The 23,294-nt window shown below is 33.4% G+C and overlaps 1 protein-coding gene across 3 annotated transcripts in view; it reads left to right on the plus strand.

The window, feature by feature from the left end:
- Positions 1 to 23,294, plus strand: part of ECT2 (epithelial cell transforming 2) — a 53,449-nt gene that overhangs the window by 16,232 nt on the left and 13,923 nt on the right. For all 3 annotated transcript variants that reach the window (XM_004674969.2, XM_004674970.2, XM_012731272.1), the window contains 8 exons: positions 3,688 to 3,807; positions 11,925 to 11,993; positions 12,972 to 13,082; positions 13,709 to 13,805; positions 15,881 to 15,962; positions 18,701 to 18,779; positions 19,202 to 19,321; positions 23,026 to 23,164. In XM_004674969.2, the coding sequence (XP_004675026.1) occupies positions 3,688 to 3,807; positions 11,925 to 11,993; positions 12,972 to 13,082; positions 13,709 to 13,805; positions 15,881 to 15,962; positions 18,701 to 18,779; positions 19,202 to 19,321; positions 23,026 to 23,164 (817 nt within the window). The remainder of the gene's footprint in view (positions 1 to 3,687; positions 3,808 to 11,924; positions 11,994 to 12,971; positions 13,083 to 13,708; positions 13,806 to 15,880; positions 15,963 to 18,700; positions 18,780 to 19,201; positions 19,322 to 23,025; positions 23,165 to 23,294) is intronic.

Below are 23,294 nucleotides of genomic sequence, written 5' to 3' on the forward strand. Positions count from 1 at the left end.
TTATATTTACCCAAAATATAGTTGAATAGCAGGAAATCCCTTTAGCATTTGGGATTCTGTTCTTGTAGTTTGGTAGCATTTTTACCTAGAAATGTCTTTGCAGTCTATGGTAAACACACTGATGTTTCCAAATTCTAATTTGTGTATCAATTAAATTCACTAAACTTTTTTTTTTTAAAGATTTATTTATTTATGCTTACAGAAGGGGTACAGACCAGAGGTGTGGCAGGTGAAAGATTCACTAGAGACAGAGTGGGGAGCAGAACAGGCAGACTAATAAAGTACACTGCAGAAGGGAGCAGCAGGTGGGTCAGGAGAGGTCTGCTATGCCATGTGGGTCAGCTCCCTGGCAGGGGATCAAACTCGTGCTGCAGTGGCTTGGTAGAGCTTCATAATGCAGTGCTTTAAACCATTGCACCATCAGGGAGAGCCCCATTAAACCTTGGAATTGAAACTCTTGGAATTATTAAAACTGTAGCGAAGTTTCTTTCATACCATTTTGTTTAGTATAAACTTAAAGTTTAATTTAAAAGGCTGTGATCTAAATTCATAATAGTGTTCTTTTTAAGCTTTATTGTAAGACTGGTACGTTCTTTTACTTTTGAATTTGGTTTAGAATAACTTAATTATAACAGCTGCCAAGTTAAGTGAATATCCAAGAAGCTTCTTAATTCCATTTAATACTTCCTTTTTAATACAAAGCATTGTGCCAGGTATTAAGGAGGATTCCTGTTTTAAAGGAGTTTAAACTGGAAGAGGAGATAACACATAATGCCTCATTATAACACCAAGTGGAAGGCTATAAGCATCATGAGGGAGATTTAGGTAAGGTATATTTGGAGCTTTATGAGGTGAAAGTTACTATTCTTCCAGCTTAAAGATTTTTGATGGCTTAAATAAAGTGGCTAAAGTAATAAAAAAATAGAAGTGAATTTTAAAGTATGGGTTTGATTGGTACAGAAAGTGTATTTGAGATTATGAAAACAATACAGACAATTGAGGATGTGTGTAATATAAAGAATTATGAGTAGTTTAAAGGGGTTAAAGTGAGGTTAGGGTGGACTAAGAGGCTCACTGTATGATGTAGAGTTTGAATATAGAGCTAATTAAGACTGCCTGCGCTATGTCATTGAAGGCCTTGTAAAGTACGCTTTATCATTCATAAGCTGTAGAAGAACTGTTATCTGGAAGAAGATATTATCTGACTTGCATTTAAGAAAGAACTTCACTTTGAAGGAGGTATTGAAGAGGGGAAATTGTGGAAGCAAGTTGACCAATTGAGGGTTTATTTCAGCAGTCTTGTTTATAGAATGTGAGTACCTGCACTTAGAATAGTGTCAGTGAAAATGAAGAGGATGGATTTGAGAAATGTTGCAGTAGTTTTTGACTACCTAATTTATACTTAAGACAAATTCAGTAGAACTGTTCTAAGAAAGATTAGTTCAGCATGTCTTAACACTACTGAAAGGTTTTGATAAACCTTGATTTTTTTGTTTGTCTGACTATTTTTGTTTAGGATTTTTGATTAGAGCCTAGATAAAGGGATATTTATAAATATCTTTGTATATCTAACCCATTCCTTTCCCTCCCCTCAGAGAGAATCAATATCTTGAATTTAGTGCTTATCACTTTCCTTATGGAGCTATTATGTATGTGTAGGAAAAGCACTATATAAATGTAAAATTTTTGTGTAATTTTAGTGATTTCTTATTTTCATTTGATGTTAAGTGTTCTTGAGACAAATTTGTAAAGTCATTTGTAATTCATTTTCCTGTATAAGGATACTGGTTTATTTAACTTATTTCTAGTGGATGTTGGAGTTACTTTGTTTTATTGCCGTGTTTTTTTTCTTTTTAACTTTACTGTTAACAGTGCTGTGAATATTCCTATTTATATTTCTTTGAGAACATACTTTGTAAAAACCTAGAATTTCTGCTTTATAAGTTATATACATTTTTTACTTTATTGGAATCAGGTAGTAGGTTTACTAGAATCCAATTTTTAGACTTCAGAAGGCTAGAAATTGAGGCTTTTATAGTTGAAGCTTAACTTTTCATCAGTTTAGGCAAATGTCCTTGGGGAAAAAATGGTTTTTAAAACTTAACTACATACTTTTATTTAGATTTTGACTTCTGAAGGTATCTCACTTTCTGCTCAGCTTTTTGATATATTTGGAAAGGGGTTTTGTTGAGTATTTTTAGTTGATTTCAGCAGGTGGGGATTCACTGTCCTAGGAGAAATGGAAGTCCTAAATGTATCTGCATGTTTTTTCTAAACTTAATGTTTTGTTGTTTTGGTCTTTGATCCATTTGAGTTAAATTTTATATAAATGTTAACATTTAATCACTTTTTTGCCTGGCAAATAGTATTCTAATACCACTGACCTTCCTCCTTTGAGTTCCTTTACACCCTAATCAAAAATTACTTTGCTATGTTTGCATAGATTTGTTTCTAAATTTTGTTTGATTGACCTTGCATGTTCTCCTTGTATCATGTACCATATAGCCTTGAATACTGCAGCTTATTATTAGAAGTTTTCTCTATTTCCATATAAATTTTTAGAATTTTATTTTCTTTGTAAGCAAATCCTGAAAGTATTATTGACATTAAGTTAAATCCTTAGATGGTGTGAGAAAGAATTGGCCATAGTGTGTTGAGTCTTTTAGTCCACGATCACATCTTCATTTATTTATATATTACTTGATTTTTTATTAGACCTTTTTTAATTGTTAATGTCATACACATTTTTATTATATTTATAGTTAAATTAATTTTTTATTAACAATGCTTTTTATGTGCTTTCCATTTGTACATTACTAGTATATAGCAATTGTATGTGTGTGTATGTGTGCGTGCATGCATACATGCATGTATATGTGTGCTTACTTTGTATCCTGCAACTTTGCTAAACTTTGTATTTGGAAGAATTTTGTCAGGTCATTTTTCTTTTAAATTCATAAAAATAACAACATGGATACAGACAGGTATTTTTTTTTTAAAGATTTATTTACTTATGCATACAGAACTGGGGTACAGGCCAGAGGTGTAGGGGTGGTGAAGAGGGTTCACCAGAGACAGACTGGAAAGTGAAACAGGCAAATCTATGACATACACAGCAGAAGGGAGCAGTGGGCGGGTCAGGAGAAGTCTGCCGCGCCATGTGAGTCTCCTTGGGGGCAGGGATTGAACTCATGTGGAAGTGGCTTTAGCTTCTTAGTGCTGTGCTTTAACCCGCTGCACCACCAGGGAGGGCCCAGAGACAGGTCTTTTAAAATGTCAGATCCAGTCTTAACCCTAAACCAAGTTTCGTCACTACCATTTCAAAACATTTAATATTTTTACTAAATATTGTCTGGAAATAACTGCTTATTACTTTTTTTCCTTACTAATGTCAGTGAAGAAGTAGAAATTACTTTTATGTTATACTAAGAATTTTATTGAAGAATTATGATGGTGTTACTAGATTCTAATAACATAAAAAATTAAAAAATGATAATTATAAGAGTTTATACACACATATATCAGTAAATAGAATACAATAGATTTGAAAATGTCTAAAATTTGGAGAGGCTTTTAAAAAAATTTTTTTTTCTTTTCCATCAATATCTTATTTTTATGATTATTTATATTTTTGCTTTTTGTCTCTTTTCCCACCATTTATCTAAACTACTCTTTTATTTCTTCTAGTTATTTCAAGTTCCATTGGAAGAGGAAGGGCAACGTGGTGGGCCTATTCTTGCACCAGAAGAGATTAAAACCATTTTTGGGAGTATCCCAGATATCTTTGATGTACATACTAAGATAAAGGTAAATTTGTACTTGGTAGATTGGTAGTAATTCGTTTTGGATTGTGTGTGCCATGATTTTTTTTTTTTTTTAAGATTATTTATGCATAGAGCTGGGGTACAGGACAGAGGCCAGGGGTGGTGAGAGGATCACCAGAGACAGAGTGGAGAGCAGAATAGGCTGATCGACGAAGTACACTGCTGAGGGGAGCAGCAGGCAGGTCAGGAGAGATCTGCCGCACCATATGGGTCACCTCTGGGGCGGGGATAGAACTCATGCGGAAGTGGCTTTAGCTTCTTAGTGCTGTGCTTTAACCCTCTGCACCACCTGGGAGGGCCTGCATGTCATGATTTTTAAACTGTTTCTAACTAGGTAATAAGTTTTGTTTTGAAAGATAAAACTTAACTACTTTTGCATTTATTTCTTTGACTCATTCTTTCTTTTCTTTCAGTTCCTTGTCAGTGTTTGCCTATTTTTTGACTTTGACATATCTTGAGAATGAATAGCTAAGATGTTATGAAGTGTTTTCAGTAGATAAGTGGTGGGTAGAACAAGTTTGTCATTTTTCTACTGTTCTTCTCAGGTTGTATGTTTTTGTTTTGCTTTGGGTTATTTGAAAAACTGAGGTTGGTTGAACGGGGCTGAGAGATTATTTTATTCCTGTCTATAGTCAGATAAATGCCAAAGAAGAATGCTGTCTTCTTAATAATTTTCTTTTGATGAAAGGTCCGTGATTTCCAACAATCAGTTTCTAATGCAATGTAATTTGGGGACAGTTTTAACTAAACTTGTCAATGTAACTTAGCTTCACTTCCTTGTTTTCCCATGTTGTGCTTAACAAAATTGATCCATTTTTCTCTTTCAAAGTAAGCCATAATGATTTTTATTTCATTTTCCAATATAAAGTAGAGTGGAAATCAAGTACATTTTGATTTTGGTGTCCAATCACTAATTTATGGATCAGCTTGAATTTGCGTCATTTAGCCAGTGTAGGTATGCAAGTCCCCTTTCCATATAAAATGTAGAATCCTTATATCAGTTCAGAAAAGCCTTTTCTCTGATTCATTTGAACTTTGAAAATGTTTTCTCACTTGTGAAATCTTTAAGCTTCTGTAAAGTTAGATTACCAATATTTCCATTAGTTTTTAGCTGATTTCAGATTTGTCACTCTTTTTTAGCTGATTTCAGATTTGCAGCTCTCTGTGTTGCCAAATTGTGAAAAAAAGGAGAAAGAGTAGAAAATACCTGTGATTCCCATCTCCCAATTACTTCCTTGTCTTTGTCTTTTTTCACCTATACTTTTTTGTTTTTTTTTTCTCTTCTTTTAAATATAGCCAGCTATTTATCAAATACTAACATGTAGGTTGAATACAGTAAAGAAGTTATTATTGTCCACATTTTACAGATGTGAAACAGCTAATAGCTCCATTCAGAATAATTTTTTTAAGTTTTATTTTTTTATTTTTCTTTATTTATGCATATAAGAACTGAGGTGTAGGCCAGAGATATGGGGGGGGGGAGGGTAAAAGGATTTACCAGGCACAGAGTGGGGAGCAGAACAGGCACTGGAACTAAGGGGAGCAGTGGAGAGACCCGAGAGTTTTGTTGTGCCATGTAGATTAGCTCCCTGGTGAGGGATGGGACTTAGGCCTCGGTGGCTGCCTATAGCTTGATAGAATTGAGACTTTAACTCCTACACCATCAGAGAGGCCTGAAAACAAATAATTTTTTTCAAAGTTAGCTAGCTAATAAATGCAATAGCCAGGATTTTAACCCTTGTGCGTCTAACTTCAAAATTTCTTCTTTTAAACCTGTTACTATCTTGATTCCTCTGTTTTCTTTTGCTATGCTAATATAATGAAAGTTGATACATATCTTTGTACTACTTTTTTTTTGTTGTTGTTAAAGATTTATTTATTTGTACATACAGAACTGGGGTACAGGCCAGAGGCTCAGGGGTGGTGAGAAGCTTCACCAGAGACAGAGTGGGGAGCAGAACAGATAGATCAACGAAGTACACTGCTGAGGGGAGCAGCGGGCGGGCCAGGAGAGGTCTGCCACGCCATGTGGTCTCCTCTGGGGCAGGCGGGAATTGAACTCATGCGGAAGTGGCTTTTTAGCTTCTCAGTGCAGCGCTTTAACCCGCTGCGCCAACAGGGAGGACCTCTTTGTACTACTTTTAAGTATGTAGCATAATGGTTTGAAAAATGTAGCTATTAAATGATTATCACTATAAATTTAGTTGACATTTATCACCACCGAGCTAGAATTTTTTTTCCTTTTGATGAAAACTTTTAAAATCTGTATTCTTGGACAATTTCAGTTTTCTTACCCTATAGCTTTCAACTTTTTTACCTTACATTACAACTAACTATGGTTATATTATACCTATGACATAATTGTCATATAATTGGTAGTTTGTACCTTTTGACTTCATTTCTTTCTGCTACTGTAACCCTGTCCCCTTTGACAACAGTTTTTTTCCCTGTATTGGAGATTGTTTTCTTGATTGCTTGCTAGAGCCCACCTTTAAGTAAGATCACATGGTATGTTTTTTCCTCTGCTTATATCACGTAACATAATACCTTGTAGGCTCATTAATGTTGGCATAGATGGTAAGATTTCTTTTTTCCTTGGCTCAGTAGTGTTCCATTGTATGCAAATATGTGCTCACAGCAACATTTTAGTCAAACACCCACCATATATATGTTGGTGATACATATGTAGCCATCTAAATTTGTGCATTTATACTTTGTGATATGCATACAACTATAAATTTTACTAATAATGCACTTTTCAGAATGTCATCATGGCACACGACTATATGCCATCTTCTCTTTATCCATCAGTGAACACTTAAGTTCTTTCCTTGTTTTAGCTTTAGTAATACACTACTGGCTTCTTAATCATGCTGTAGATATACTCTTTTAATATGTAAACAAGTAATCTGTGTAAATATATCAAGTTTGTAGAGTTTTTCATATCCCATTGATAAAACATTTCTAAGAACTACTGATAATCAATATTTTATAGTATAGTGGTTAAGGATATGAATGATAGAATAGAATAATTTGGGCATGGAGTTAGGTGGCTTTATCTTCAGCTTTCTTACCTAAAATAGGAATAATGGTATGGGTGGCTGTAAACTTATAAAAAAATTTTTTACATATATTACTAAACATAGTGTCTGACACTGAACATCAAATAATGCCATTCATATTGATAATAAACTAAACTCAGAAGTTGAGTGAGTAATGTTCAGAAGTTTTATGAGGTTTGAAAACTATTTCTTCCCTGTAGGTTTCCGGTAGTAAATGTTCACTGAATGATAGTCATGTTACTTTGAAATATGAATGTCATGGCTGGGATTCAGTACCTTTCCTCATCTAGACACTAATTGGAAACCTTTCTTTCAAAGATTAATGTGCTGATGATAGGTTAGATGAGAATTTTGTAAGTTACTAACTTCTCTCTCTTCCTATGTGTATATTTTTTTGGTACTAATCAACATTGGTTCTTGATGTGCAAATCCCTTCTTTTATATGGAATTATGAAAATAGTAGGAAGACATTGGAGGGAGTACTTTTTCCTTCTATGCTTATCTTTTGTTAATTTAGTGTAAATCTCAGGGCACCTTTTCCTTGTTTAAGGAGCAGATATATATTGGGGAATGTGATTATTCTATTGTGCAGTAAGGTATGTTTAAAAAAAGTAGGCTAGGTAAAAAAAAAAAAGTGGATGGTGACAGAAGAAATATTAATGAGGAAGTAAAGAATAACTTAGTTTTACTAATTCCACCTGTTTACTATTTCGTCTACTTTTCTAATCTGGAAGCTATACTCTATTTGTTAGAACTACAGTTAGAATTCTCTTGTTAATGGCCAGGAGGTAAAGTTGGGGGAATCCTAAAGTGACTCTCTAATGTGTTATGGACATGGAGAAGATAGTCTTACCTGCTTTTTTCTTACCCACTATGCAAGAGTCATCTCCTAGCTTGTACTAATAAACCTGTCCTTTTAGAAAGTAAACAATAAGAAGGTATTTCCAATGGCAGGCCTAAATTAAGTTGAACATTTTCTACAGAAACATTATTAAGAAATGGTAGTAGGGTGAATAATACTCTTGGGGAGCTCAACTGCCAATCTGATTCCCTATTTATTTTTTTTAAAAGATTTATTTATTCATTCATACAGAACTGGGGTATAGGCCAGAGATGCAAAGGGTGAGAGGATTCACCAGGAACAGAGCGAGGAGCAGAACAGGCAGATGGACAAAGTACACTGCTGAGGGGAGCAGCGGGCAGGTCAGGAGAGGTCTGCCCTGCCCCGTGGGTCTCCTCCTGGGCAGGTGGGGATCGAACTCATGCGGAATTGGCTTGAGCTTCTTAGTGCAGTGCTTTAACCCGCTGTGCCACCAGGGAGGGCCCTGATTCCCTATTTTTGATGAGGAATTGTAGTGTGTATCAGTTGGAATCTGGAGTCAGACAAATCTGAGTTTGAATATTGGTTCACAACTGTGATTTGCAGCAAATTACTTAAATTTCTCTACGCCTTAGTTAATTACTCTATTACTTAGTTTTAAGCTAGCAGTTGATGAAGGCAGAAGTCTTTGAACAACAAACATTAGTAATTAAATGGTAGTCAGAAACAGAGTAGACTTTTTTTTTTTTTTAAAGATTTATTTATTTGTGCATACAGAACTGGGATACAGGCCAGAGGCTTAGGGGCGGTGAGAGGCTTCACCAGAGACAGAGTGGGGAGCAGAATAGGCAGATCGACGAAGTACACGGCTGAAGGGAGCAGCAGGCGGGCCAGGAGAGGTCTGCCACGCCTTGTGGTCACCTCCAGGGCAGGCGGGAATCGAACTCATGCGGAAGCGGCCTTAGATTCTCAGTGTTGTGCTTTAACCCGCTGCGCCACCAGGGAGGGCCAGAGTAGACTTTTTTTATAGTACCTACAGAATATTTATTTTGCCTTCTGTTAGCATTGTTCTTATTTAACTATATACAGCCATCCTATATGGTTACACTTTAAAAGCTTACCACAGCCTTAGAGCTGTAAGTTGTGGTGTTTTTTTTTTGTAGTCCATCACAGTTTTCCAAATATCCTTTCTACTTGTTAAATACATAGGAAAATGTAACTAATAATAGTTTACTGAACACTATTGTTAGAGATTCTTCTAAGTGCTATGTAACTATATAAGCATGAACTCATTTACTTTTTATTTCCAATAGTTAGATCTTGTTTCTTGTAGGGTGATATAAAAGTTTACTTTGTGTTCATTTTTATGCTATTGGAAGTAACATTCCCCTTTGAAGTTTCTGAATTTGACAGAGTATGACAGTGGTTCTTAACATTACTTGGCCTCTTTAACTCTTTAATTTATCGAAGAACTTTTCTTTATGTGGGACTTATCAATCATTATTAACTGTATTTAAAATCTTAAAAATTAAGTAATTTTAAAGATGCATCAATTTTTAAGTGTTACTGAGATATATTTTACATGTCTTTACACACTAATTTTTTTCCAAATATATAATTCATTGCTTTTAGTAAGTTTAACAAGTGATGTAGCTTTCATCATAAGCCCATCATAAAACATTTCCACCCTTCTCAATATGACTTTTTTTTAAAAGATTTATTTATTTGTGCATACAGAACTGGGGTACAGGCCAGAGACTCAGGGGCGGCGAGAGGCTTCACCAGAGACAGAGTGGGGAGCAGAACAGGCAGATTGATGAAGTACACTGCTGAGGGGAGCAGCGGACATGTCAGGAGTGGTCTGCTGCACCATGTGGTCACCTCCGGGGCAAGCAGGGATCGAACTCATGCAGAAGTGGCTTTAGCTTTTTAGTGCTGTGCTTTAACCCGCTGCGCCACCAGGGAGGGCCTCAATGTGACTTTTTATGCCCATTTATAGTTATCTCCATCTTAGCCCTAACTCTAGACAACCATTAGTCTATTTTCTGTCTGTATGAATTTACTTTTCTTGAATTTCAAGTAATATATAGTATGTGGTATCTTATGTCTGACTTCATTCACTTATCATGTTTTTGAATTTCATTTATGGATGTAGCGTGTTAAGTAGTTTATTCCTTTGTATGAACAGGTAATCGTCATACCACATTTCTCTATTCATTCACCAGTTGATGGAAATTTAGCTTACTTGTAGTTTTTGGCTATTAAGAATAAAGCTGCTGTTTATGTACCAAATCTTTGGGCTTGTTTTTATTCCTCTTTGGTAGATACTAAGAAGTAAAATTGATGGGTCATATTGGTAGACTCAAAACTTTTGAGAAGCCATCAGCCTTTTACATCATTTTGCATACTTACTAGTAATATATGAAGGTTCACATTTCTCCACAATTTTGTGGATACCTTCTTTTTAATAGCCATTCTATGATGTGAAGTCATATTTCATTGTGATTTTGATTTGCATTACCTAGTGATTAGTGGTGTTAACATCTTTCACATGCTTATTAGCCATTTGTATAATAACTTTAGTGAAATGTATGCTTAGATTTGTTACACAGTTTTTGATTGGGTTGCTTTTTGTCTTAATGGAGTTGTAAGTGTTCTCTTTAAATTCTTGATAAGTGCTTTATCAGTTATGTGTTTTGTATATATTTTCTTCCATATACTTTACATATACTTCTGTTGTCTTTTCATTTTTTAATGGTCTCTATGCTTTTAATTTTGATGAGGTCCAGTTTATACTCTTTTCCTTTTATTTACTGTGTTTTTGATGTCATAGAAATTTTTGCCTAATCATTTCTAAGATTTTCTCTGGTGTTTTTTCCTATAAGTTTTACCATTTTAGCTTTCATACATTTTAGCTTTTCATAGCTTTCATTCTTATGGCTCATTTTGAATTCATTTTTGAGTGAGGTGAGGGCTTAAGGATACCTGTGGATGATACTTTGAGAGTATTTTGTTTTTGTAACCTGGGAGTTTGTTTTAATTTGTATTGTTAGTTTGCTTCTTTATCTGTCACATGAATATAATCATGTGACATTTGTCTTTTATTTCATTTAGCATCATGTCCTCCAGATCCATTTATGTTATTACAAATGACAGAATTTTATCTTGGTTTTATAGTTGCATAATATTTTATTGTGAATATGTCTACTTAATCTATTCATCCATAGATTGGCTCTGAAGACATTTCCAGTTCTCTTGGCTGTTATAACTAATGTTGTTATTAATATGGGTGTGCATATATCTCTTTGTAATTAGTGCTCTCATATTCCTCAAATACTCTATAGTAGGATAGTTGGGGTCATATGGTATTTCGGTTAATTTGGAGGAGGGGGGTCTTCATACTTCTTTCCATAATAATATCAATCTACAGTCCACCGGCAGAAGGGTTCCTGGTTGGTTCCCTTTTCTCTGCATGCTCATCTAGCACTTGCTGTTTCTTGCCTTTTTGATGATAAGAGAAAGGTGTAAAGTGGTACTTGATTGTGGTTTTGATTTGCATTTCCCTAGTAATAAGAGATTATATGAACTTCTTTTCATATGGCAAATAAACTTTGAGATAGTGATTGAAGAGTTTTATACACCTGGATTAGCAAACGATGATGAATGGACCAGATCCACTCAGTTTTAGGATTTTGATAGTTTTAATAATACTAGTAAAGAAATTTTTATTGGCACACAGCACACACTTTATTGGTACATTTAATATCTGTGGATGCTTCCACTCTATAAGGACAGAGTTGAACACTTGTGACAGAAACCATAACGTGGTCTACAAACCTTAAAATATTTACTATCTGCTCCTTTAAAGTTTGCTGACCTCTATTATAAGCTTGCAATGACTGATGTTAAGAAGATGTTTCAATAGCTGTATTGAAAGTATTTTCTATGATACCAAATGTCTTAAATTAATAGTAAGAAATTATCCTATCATATTGAGAGTTAATCTTATTAACTTGGTACATTATGTTATTTTTCTAATTTTTACAGTATTTTTTTCATAGTGAAAGATTAATTCCTTATTGAGGAAAAATGTATTATTATATATCAAATTAATACACTTTTGATCCTACTTTCAAAATGAATGCCTTGAAAAGTATAAAAAGATGATCAAGGAAGTACCAACTTCATTCTTAAGTATTTTGATTTGTGTCTTTTCAGGATGACCTTGAAGACCTTATTGTTAATTGGGATGAGAACAAAAGCATTGGTGACATCTTTCTTAAATATGTAAGTGTTTTTTCTTTAAGTTTTTGGATTAAAGTATTTGATTATGGACTGGCAGAGTGTTAAAATTTTGACACGGTTGTATTTGTAAAATACAACTCCTGCAACAACCTTGTCTTGGTAATGTTCTTGTCTTATGAAATATGCATTTTATATACAATTGAGTCCTTTCTTGATAACCCTCGGTCATCATTAGGAACATTAATTGTACTATGCTATCACTTTACTGCAGATCCAGTTATTTTCCCTTGAAAATGGCCACAGATGATTTTTTTTTTACATTTTCTCTAGTTGACTATCTGCTCTGTATGAAAATTTATAATGAGCACCTGCACCTTTATTAGGGTAAGAATCATGTAGCTTAAGTTTATCAAATAAAGTAAATTCATTTTGAAAAGGTGCTGTGACTTGGATTTGTAAATTTGAGTTCTTTAGCTTGTGGGACATTAACTTTGTTTTCAGTGATCTGAAAAAATGTACTAAATCTTAAATGTATTTTTTAAAGATTTATTTATTTATGCATACAAGAGCTGGGGTGTGGGCTAGAGGTTCAGGATGATGAGAGGATTCACCAGAGACAGAGTGTGGTTCAGACAGACAGATCTTCTGAAATAGGAGAGCCACAGAAGTGACAGGAGAGGTCTGCTGTACCATGTGGGTCACCTCCCTGGGAGTGGATTGCTTTGTAGTGCTGAAAATTAACCCCTTGCACCACCAGGCAGGCCAAGCTTTAATGCATTTTTTATTTCTCTCTGTATTTTTTTGCTTTTCAGGTTTAGATTGTGTACTAGTCTTTGATTCTGTTGAGCAGTTAACTCTTTAATGAGAATTTTATTTTAAAAAATTCTGTATTTAACCTTGAGCAGAACTTACTTTAAACTTTGCATCCACTTTTAGAATGTGACCATTGGTTATTTAGTTTTCAAGTTTCATTATCTAAGGATAGCATGCATAACAGATTGATTTTTTTCTTATTCCTAGTCAAAAGATTTGGTAAAAACCTACCCTCCCTTTGTAAACTTCTTTGAAATGAGCAAGGAAACAATTATTAAATGTGAAAAACAGAAACCACGATTTCATGCTTTTCTGAAGGTACTGTCACTTTTATTTGAAAATTTGAGTAGTTTTTGGAAGAATTCATTAAAATTACAAAGAGTTAAATAAAAACTGTTAATAAAATATATCCATGTAGGAACACCTTAATGTTAACTATTAATTTTAGTTGTTTGGTGGCAGTGATTGTTAACCTCAGAAAATTTGATGCTGTGTTTATTAGTAGGGTACAAGAGACCTCTTAGAAAATGAGAGTGTTGTATATGGTTATTATTTTTTTTTTTTAAGTTACATACGCTTTAGTTCTCAAATATCAAAATTTATAATGAAATATTGTTTTACTTTTAATGATTTTTCCCCCCAATAGTGTCCTTTTTTTATCCATCGTATCAGACTTAAGAGAATCCTAAAAGGAAATTTTTTTGAATGTGTAGAGGAACTTATTTTAAGTTTAAGGTGTTAAATCTTGGCTGGTTAGTAGATCATTCCAGACCTTGGAAGATTATTCATCCACAGTAATTTATCAGAGAATAGCCACCACCTCTTTTATCCTATTTGTTCTTATTGGACACTTATTGTGGGAGTGCTATCTAATAAATGTAGGGTATCTGATCTTCACAGAAAACCTTTTTGTTTTAATTGTTGAATAAATTTCTCTCTTTCAGATAAACCAAGCTAAACCAGAATGTGGACGACAGAGCCTTGCTGAACTTCTCATTCGACCCGTTCAGAGGTTACCCAGTGTTGTGTTACTTTTAAATGGTACTTATCTTGTGTGTTTGCAGGTTTTGGACTATGTTTGTGGGATTATTATATTCTAAAAAAGTTGAACTTGTCATTTTCATAGATTTCAATATTAAAATTTATATCTTATATTTTATTATGTTTATGAATAATTGTACTCATTGGTGCTGTAAAATCTAAAAGTGCTTTATTTGTTCTGATAATCAGGTATATTTACTAGTATTAATACATTTTCTCTCTGCACTGAGTCTTCCTATTTTTTGTGGTGTGTCATAATTCAAAATCAGTTTACATCTAGGTAAGCACAAAATTCACCTACAAAATTATAATATAAAATGTAAATCATTTGTTTCCAGTTATTTAGTCTTTTTCTGAATTACAGTAAAGTTGTTTATACTTGGACTTATGCTACTTTAACCTCTTAGATTGTACAGAAAAATACTGCAATGTGAATGTTTATTTTAGAATTTACACTTTAAATAGTAATAGAAGAAAGTTTCACAGCAGAGTATTTATTTCTATTAAAAAAACTTTGCAGTGAAAGTAAAGAACATGTATATGCCTTTACATTTAGCTAACTAAAGTAATGAGTATTTTTATGACACTGTCAGTTTTTATATTTTGAAATTAAATATGAAAAATAAAAAAAATGAACAGGAAAAACGCAGTAGTAATAAAGCATTTTGATCTTGTACCTTTCAGTTCAACTGCAGTAGTATATACATAGCAAATAAGGAGGCCAACTTTGTAGCTATCCAGTATTTTGGTTAGAGTATGAATAACAGTACTAGCTTAAAAATTTGATTATTTATTCTCCTTAATGTTATCTAATGAAGTTAAGAATTACTAACGTATAAAATGATTTCCCATCATTAAGAGCTATCCTGTTTTACAAGTTATAAAGAGAATATATAAACAAACTTTTTTTTTCTATTTTAGCATTGTGGCTTTATGTTTCTCTTTGTTCATTTTTGTACAAATATTTGATTTCCTTTCTCAGGTAAACTACCCATAAAACTCCCACAGCATTAACCATGAACCTTTACCATAGTTCCTTCTGCTTTCTCTCCACTGTTTCAATACCTCTTTGTCCCCCTCGCTTGCTGTATGTCTTAGATTTATAATAGTTTTGTCTTTTTTTCCCTGACTCCTTGCTTAGTTTCCCTGTTTTCCTATTGTAAGTGAAACCATCCAATATTTTTCTTTTTCCTTTTTACTTATTTCACTGAACATAATATCTTCTAGCTTCGTCCATGTTTCTGCAAATGACCTGCATTTTGTTTGCTTTGATTGATTAGTATGCCACTGTGTATATATGCCACAACTTCTTGATCCTGTCATCTAAACAAAGAAATCGTTCAACTTTACTGAGCTGAGTAGTGTCTTTTTTTCCCCCCTCTTATTTCTTATCTTCATTATTGTTCCACTAAGTACTTGTAGAACTCCATCAAATGTCATTATTAAAATGAATTCCATGTCTAAGCATTTGTTCTAGCCCTTGAAAAGCTATGGTGGAGATGGTATTAGGGAGCCATTAGATAGAACATGGCATAGAAAGCATTACAAAACAACCTGGGTAAGAAGAATCAGAGTATAAGTATTTTATGAATGTCTACACTAAACAAAACCAGCTCTTAAGAACATTGAATGCTCTCTGTGTTGGAGCCAGGGGCTGCAATATGAAATACAACATGCATAATTTTTCAGCTATTTGGATTATGTATTTTCATTCAACATATATATAAGGTGAAGAGTTTAAGGGTTCCCAGAATTTACTGGAAGGAAATTGGAGCAGTCATGTATGAAAATCTGTATATCTTATACAAACACATGTAGTATATGTGTTTTGAAAATACATGTATATTTAAATTTAGTCATAAATGATGTGGAAATATCAACGTGTAAGGAGAGAGTTCTTAAGGGAATAATGAACAAAGCTTTTTTTAAAGTAAATGTTAGATACTGTCTTTGAAAATTAATCAGCCTGTATGTTAAAATGGACAGCATTTTTTTGGTTTATTTTGATTTTTAAGTCTTAGATGGAAAATGATTGAATTTCTGGCAGTCATAGGAAGAATTTTTTATCATTACAGATCTTAAGAAGCATACAGCTGAAGAAAATCCTGATAAATGTACTCTAGAGAAAGCTATTGAATCACTAAAGGAGGTCATGACGTAAGTGCATGATTTCAATTTTTATTATTCCTAAGATTTAGAATGGAATTGATAGCCATAAATGGGAAGAAAAATACTGGTAGCAAAATTTTGTAAGCTAATACCTAAATTATTTTTCTAGTAGTGTAGTTAGATATTTAAATAAGAGTTTTATGAATACATTAATCAAAACCAGCTGAAGATAGTAAGCTATGATGCAAAGAAACTAAAATGATTTAAAATCAGAATATATTACAGATACATTAATACATGCTCAGTGTGTCCACCTCTAACTTCCAATTAATGTAAACTATTCAAATGTAACTTGGGAATTTGGACACAGTACAATAAAAAGTTTTATATATTTTTATTTCATACCTTAAATTTTATGAAATTATAAGATTAGTTGGAGATGTATTAAATTTATAAACTCAGTGAAACTGAAATATGGGGAGCTTGATGATTAAATTCAGGCTACTTACTAGTCATTTAAGACTTAGCTCTCATTAGAAATGATTTCTAACTATTAAGATCAGAATTGAAAACACTGTTACTATGTAAAGTCCTAAGACTTACATGGCAAGTCTTAAATACATTTAATTAAGTCATTTTTGAAATTCTACAGGTGTTTATTTTATGCGAACTCAAGTTTTTTAAAGTACTTGCAGAAAAGCAGACAATCCTTTAGAAACTTGAATAACTGTAGTGAGAGAAAGTCCAACATTTACACTAATGCTGTTTACTAAATACCAGCTTCTGGAGTGGTTACAGTTGTTTTGTTTTTTGACTGTATCGTGAATGTTTATCATCCAGTTTGTTAATATTTGTTGAAGATTTTTGTGCTTATATTCATAAATAAAAGATGGCCAATTTATAGTTTTCTTATTTCTTTGTTTGGTGTTGGGCTGTAGTTCCTTTATTAATTTTTAGGAAGACTTTGTGAAAAATTGGTATTAATTCTTCAGTTATTTGGCAGAATTGGGTTTTTTGTTGTAAGAAAATTTCAAATTACTAATTGTTCTTACAGATCTATTATCTTTTTCTTGAGTGAGTTTCTGTGATTGGTTTCTTTATAGAAATTTGTCTATTGATTTAAGCTATTTACTAAGTTGATAAAGTTGTTCTTATATTGTACTTTGCTTCTCTAAGGTATGTAGTAATTACTTATACTTTATTCCTAATTTTTGTAGTTTTGTTAATAGAATAGGCCTGGATTCTGGTGCTGTTTGTCACTATAGAAAGCCAATGAGTAGAGACAGGAATTGAAACTCTAAGCAGCACATTTATTTAGATCTCCAGTGGTCTGAGAATGGTAGGCATATCACTCTGAAGGACCTATTCTGACATATCTATTGATCTGAGAGAATAATGAACAGAAACAGACAAATACAGACAGACAGATTGTTCCAGCATCCCATCTCAAGCTGGCCGTCTCATAATCACTTAAGCAAAGACTCATAAGCAAGCAGTCCATCAGAAAGAATATTCCATCACAGTTGACTGGTATTCGTCACCTTCAGCCCCAAAACTTGTTACATCTTCCTGTTTATCTTGACCCTGGTATGTCTGATGGCGTCAATGTTCAGTACTCATTTAGGCATTGTGGGGTAGGAATTTTAGTTCAAAATAATAGTTTTAGTTTTAAAAAAAAGTTAGATAATTAATCATACTGTGCATATGTGCAACCTATGCTATGTAAGTGCAGACTTCTATACTAAGTATTGTGCCTTTCCCTAGCCTATTATCAGTTTCAGCTTTCTCCCTCTCTTTTTAGTTTTTCAACCTAGGTAAATGTTTGTCAATTTTACTGATCAATCTTTTCAGAGAACCAATTTTGGCTTTGCCACTTTTCCCCATTGTTTTTATATCCTTTTATTAATTTCCAATCTAATCTTTATTATTCCCTTCTTTTGATTTTGGATTTAGTTATTTTATGTGTTATAAGGCTAGGTTATTGTATTGAGCTCTTTTTCTTACTACATGCATTTATAATTATAAATTTCCCTAGATGTTACTTTGGTTGTAGCCTATAAAGTTTGGTTTGCGGTTTTTTGGTTTTTTTTTTTTTAAGTCTAAAAGTATTTTCTAATTTCCTTCATGATTTCTTCTTAATACCTTGGTTATTTGTTGTTTAATTCTCATATATTTATGAATTTCTAAAGTTTCCTTTTATTAATTTCTAATTTCATTCCACTGTGGTAGTTGAAGATACTTCGTATTATTTTGATCCTCTCACATATTTTGAGATTTATTTTATGGCCTAACTTCTCTGTGTTTGGGGGGAGTATGTCCATTGTTTTACTTTCAGCCTAAGTATATCTCTTATATGTCTTTATATATAGGAAATGACTTGCAGGCCTTGAGAACTCGTTTCTTTGTATATTGATGGGTTTTTTTAAAATTTGTTTCAAGCAGAAGGATATTTCCTTTTTACTCCATTTTGTCTGTAAGCATTGGATTTAGTTTTTGTTTCAATGAAATGATTAAACTTTGGACTTGGGAATAACTTGCATAAAATCTTCATTGACTTATAGTTAGAGCTTATATTAACCTAAAGTGTGTACATATTTATTGTATTTTAGGAAGTACATAATGAATATGTAAATACTTTACTAAAACATTCTATAGATATTTTCAGTGTAGTGGGATATTTATAAAAAATATTTTAACTGATTCAGTTACCAAAAGTAACAGATTCATATGGGAGGGCTTTCGTGAAAAGAGATTTGGCTTTAAAAATAGCCTTATTAATTTTTCAGGCATATTAATGAGGATAAAAGAAAAACAGAAGCCCAAAAACAAATTTTTGATGTTGTTTATGAAGTAGATGGATGTCCAGTAAGTATTCCTTTTCTTTCTTTTTTTTTTTTATTAAAGATTTATTTATTTGTACATACAGAACTGGGGTACAGGCCAGAGGCTCAGGAGTGGCAAGAGGCTTTACCAGAGACAGAGTGGGGAGCAGAACAGGCAGATCGATGAAGTACACTGCTGAGGGGAGCAGCGGGCGGGTCAGGAGAGGTCTGCCACGCCATTGAACTCATGCGGAAGTGGCTTTAGCTTCTTAATGCAGTGCTTTAACCCGCTGCTCCACCAGGGAGGGCCGTATTCCTTTTCTTTATAATTGTCAATTTATTTTCTCTTTATTGTTATTTAGATTCCACAGTTTTACTATAAATGAAATCTTTATTTCATTTTCTCTTAAATTTTAAAATTGCCACCAAGTGATATTTTGCTATGTGTGTTTTCAATCTACACAGGCTAATCTTTTGTCTTCTCACCGAAGTTTAATACAAAGAGTTGAAACAATTTCTTTAGGTGAGCACCCGTGTGACAGAGGAGAACAAGTAACTCTCTTTCTCTTCAATGACTGCCTAGAGGTAAAGTTGTACTTAATATAGTATAATTGACATTGCTGATTTGTATGATTTATTGAATGTTTAAAACCAAATTTTGGAGTATAATATATACGATCAGAGTAAAACATACTCAAATAAGTTCATATTTTTGATTGAGGCAAATTGTTGGGTGTTAGACTTCTAATAAGTGTTTTTAGGAAACTTAATACTAAAAAGCATGATAAATTTACCATGTCCTCAAATCCAAGTAGAAATGAAATTTACTTCCATGCAAATCACCGCTTAGCTTAAGACTTTTAAGAGCTTCTATCTATATTAATATTCACAAATAATTGGGACCATTTCTTTTTAAAATTTAAGTAGATTTTTCCAAAAAGTCATTGTTTTGATGAAGATGAAGATAACTTTGATTATATAATAATATGACTTAAGAACCTCTGATTCTAACTTAAATCACTTGATTTTAGAGTGAGTTAGTAAAGTTCAAAAATTTTCTCCATGTTGCCCCTGTGGACAGTTGAAATTATTGTGCTTTTTCAACTCTTTTATGAATCTTTTAATAGTGTATCTTTAAACAACTGTAAACAGTCTAAGAGGGATGTACAGGAATATATTATCCTTCATCACAGAAGAGAAAGGTGTTCACTTTAATAAGACATACATTAGCCAGAAGATTCACTTGACATACCATAGCTTTACCATAGCTTCTTGTTGTTTCTTTAAAGTTATTTGATGGGTTTCCTTTTTCAATAAATTTCTGTACCTTTTTCTTTTATCCTGTTCTACTTTTCTTGCAGTTCTATTTTATTATGTACATTATTAGATTCTTAGAGAACAAGTCATTTACAATTATAGGTGTAATAAAATCTCAAAATTACTTGCATTAAATGCAGAGTTTTGTTTTTATGAGATTAATGAAAAGTGATATTTTCATTTAATCATTAATGTCACCAAACACAAGAGTGAAAGTACTGTATCAATTGACCATACCCTGAACTGAGAAAGGCATAAAAAGTCACGAGGCAGATAATTCTGAACTACTTGTCTCCATAATAACAGCTGTAGCTTGCTTTCTCTTTGAAAACAGAAGCAAGGTAGAGTCAGTGTTCAATAATTTTATCTGAATTTGCATCATGATGGGATTTCACTGTAGTTGGTTACTCAGTGCTTATATTGTGTTATTGTTGTTATTATTACAGGTTTTTCTTCTTGAAATACCTAGATTGGGTTTTCAATACTTCCTTGCTAATATGTTTTGATTTTATCTTCTTTATTCTAATTAGAGTTATGGATTTCTTTACATTTTTGATCTTATTCATCCTTAAAAGTCTGTGAAGTATTCTATAAATGTATTCTCCACTTTAATTTCTGCCACTGGTCATTCCTTGTAGCTTCTAAGTCTATTATGTGATACCCTGGACTCTTACCTCCTTTGCTGTCCTGAATTCAGTGGCTTTTGTGCTGTACTCTTTCTCAGCATTCCCTAGTCTCAGAATCACATTAATTGAAGTGGTTCTATTTTTAAAATTAACTTTGTACCTCTAGATTTATAATCCTAAACTCTTAATGTAAGCTGTTTGTATTTTTTTTTTTAAGATTTATTTATTTATGGATACAGAACTGGGTACAGGCCAGAGGTGCAGGGATGGTGAGAGGATTCACCACACACAGAGCGGGGAGCAGAACAGGTAGATAGATGAAGTACACTGCTGAGGGGAGCGGGTCAGGAGGGGTCTGCCACGCCATGTGGATCACCTCCAGGCAAGTGGGGATTGAACTCATGCGGAAGTGGCTTGAGCTTCTTAGTGCAGTGCTTTAACCCGCTGTGCCACCAGGGAGGGCCCTGTTTGTATTTTTTTAAAAGCATATTTGGAATGAAGAGTATGATAAAAGAAACATTTTAAGATAGGTAATATTTATAATGACTTGTCTTAAATTTGATAAGTGATTTTCTGAAATTGAACTAATTTAAGATTTAAGGATATATTTTTCTTTTTCTTTCTTGTCTATGTTTTGTTTTTACTTTGATGTAATAGCATTGACGTTATCAATATTAACACTTACCAGTTTCCTTTTGTTTTTTTTTCTTTTTTAAAGATTGATTTACTTATGGTTACAGAACCGGGATACAAGCCAGAGGTGTGGGGAGAGAGAGGATTCACCAGAGACAGAATAGGGAGCAGAGCAGGCAGATGTACTGAAATACACTGCTGAGAGGAGCAGTGGGTGGGTCAGGAGAGGTCTGTCACGCCATGGGGGTCAACTCTCTGGCCGGAGAACAAACTTGTGCTCTAGTGGCTTCAGAGAGCTTCATAGTACTGTGCTTTAAACCCGTTGTGCCACCAGGGAGTGCCCCCAGTTTCCTTTTTAAATATTAACTTCAGGGGCCCTCCCTGGTGGCGCAGCAGGTTAAAGCACAGCACTAGGAAGTGAAAGACACTTCTTCATGAGTTAGATCCCCGCTTGTCCCAGAGGTGATCCACATGGCGCTGCAGACCTCTGTTGACCTGCCTGCTGCTCCCCTCAGCAGTGTACTTCATTGATCTGCTTTTTCTTTTGTCTCTGGTAAATCCTCTCATTGCCCCTGCACCTCTGGACTGTACCCCAGTTCTGTATGCGCAAATAAATAAGTCTTTAAAAAAAAACTTCATTTATATTGCATAGGAAATTAATTTTAAGATATTCAGATATTATGGTAGAAACATTCAATGAAGAACTCTTGCTTAGTTTCACTTTGTTAATGTAAATGAATGTTTCATATTTGATATTTAGCATAGGTCTATGTCGTATTTCTGCTTCAGTGTGAACATGATATGATTACCCTCTGATCTTTTCTCATTACCCAATGCAAGGTAGTATATTTCCAGCCATACTTTGTCATATTCATGTTGTAACCAGTCAATATCAATTCATTAAGTAACTTAATCTAGTTCATTTTGCGTTAATGTTTTTCAATTGATAATTACAAATGAAAAAAAAATGTTCTTTTGAAAAAGGCAAAAATAGTATCCTCAGCTTTTATGGAAATGAAAACAATATATTTAAAAAAAAATTCACAGAACTCAAGTACATCATGAATTATAAAAGTGCTGATTTTGTTCCGGTCTTTTCCATTGTTACTTTACCTATTCTTTTTACATGAGTTCCTACTTTAGGTAGTGTTATATGTTAATGTAGCACCTAGAGTTTATAATTTGTACTATTTTTTTTTAATCTGTTGTTTAGTTCTTTCATCTTCCTGATTCTTAATAATATATATATATATGATATCCAGAATGATTTTTATGTGTCTCCTTAATCCTCAGTGCCTCATATAAGAGTTGAGATAATTTTGAATTCTCTTAAACTGATATATGTTATCTTTTGAATACAGTACAGAGATTTCAAAGCAACTTGCCTGAATTCAATATTTCTCTGTCCTTTGATCCTTCTTCTTAGCACCATGCTTCTAAGTTCTTTCATTCCTCTGGGACCTTTTGCAAAGATTTTATCCCTTGGCTTGTTTCCTGACTTGAGTTCTATGCATGTAAATTGGAGCAGTTCTGTTAAGTTATACATAAAAATGTGTCACATAGTAACTTTGCTTTTTATCACATTAATTCTGGAATGACTAAGTCAAATGAGCTCCTGTGAGCTCTTACAGATTTATGTGACTGTGCCATTTCTTATTTTGTCATTGTTCATTTTCATATTTCTGACTTACTTTTTTTCTCCTCTATAATCAGATAGCAAGAAAACGACACAAGGTTATTGGGACTTTCAGGAGTCCTCACGGCCATACTCGACCTCCAGCTTCTCTTAAGCATATTCACCTAATGCCTCTTTCTCAAATTAAGAAGGTTCTAGACATAAGAGAGACAGAAGGTATGCCATTGGAATAAACTGTTGACTGAATAACAACTGTTTTTGTTCATTTTAGATTTGATTTTTACTCCCTTCTCCCTTACGTTTCTTGTGTTTTTGTTTTAACTAGTGGATAGTCTTTTTTTTTTTT

This window comes from Condylura cristata, unplaced genomic scaffold, assembly GCF_000260355.1.
Source record: "Condylura cristata isolate star-nosed mole 26May11 unplaced genomic scaffold, ConCri1.0 scaffold00003, whole genome shotgun sequence".
NCBI classification, from domain to species: Eukaryota; Metazoa; Chordata; class Mammalia; order Eulipotyphla; family Talpidae; genus Condylura; species Condylura cristata.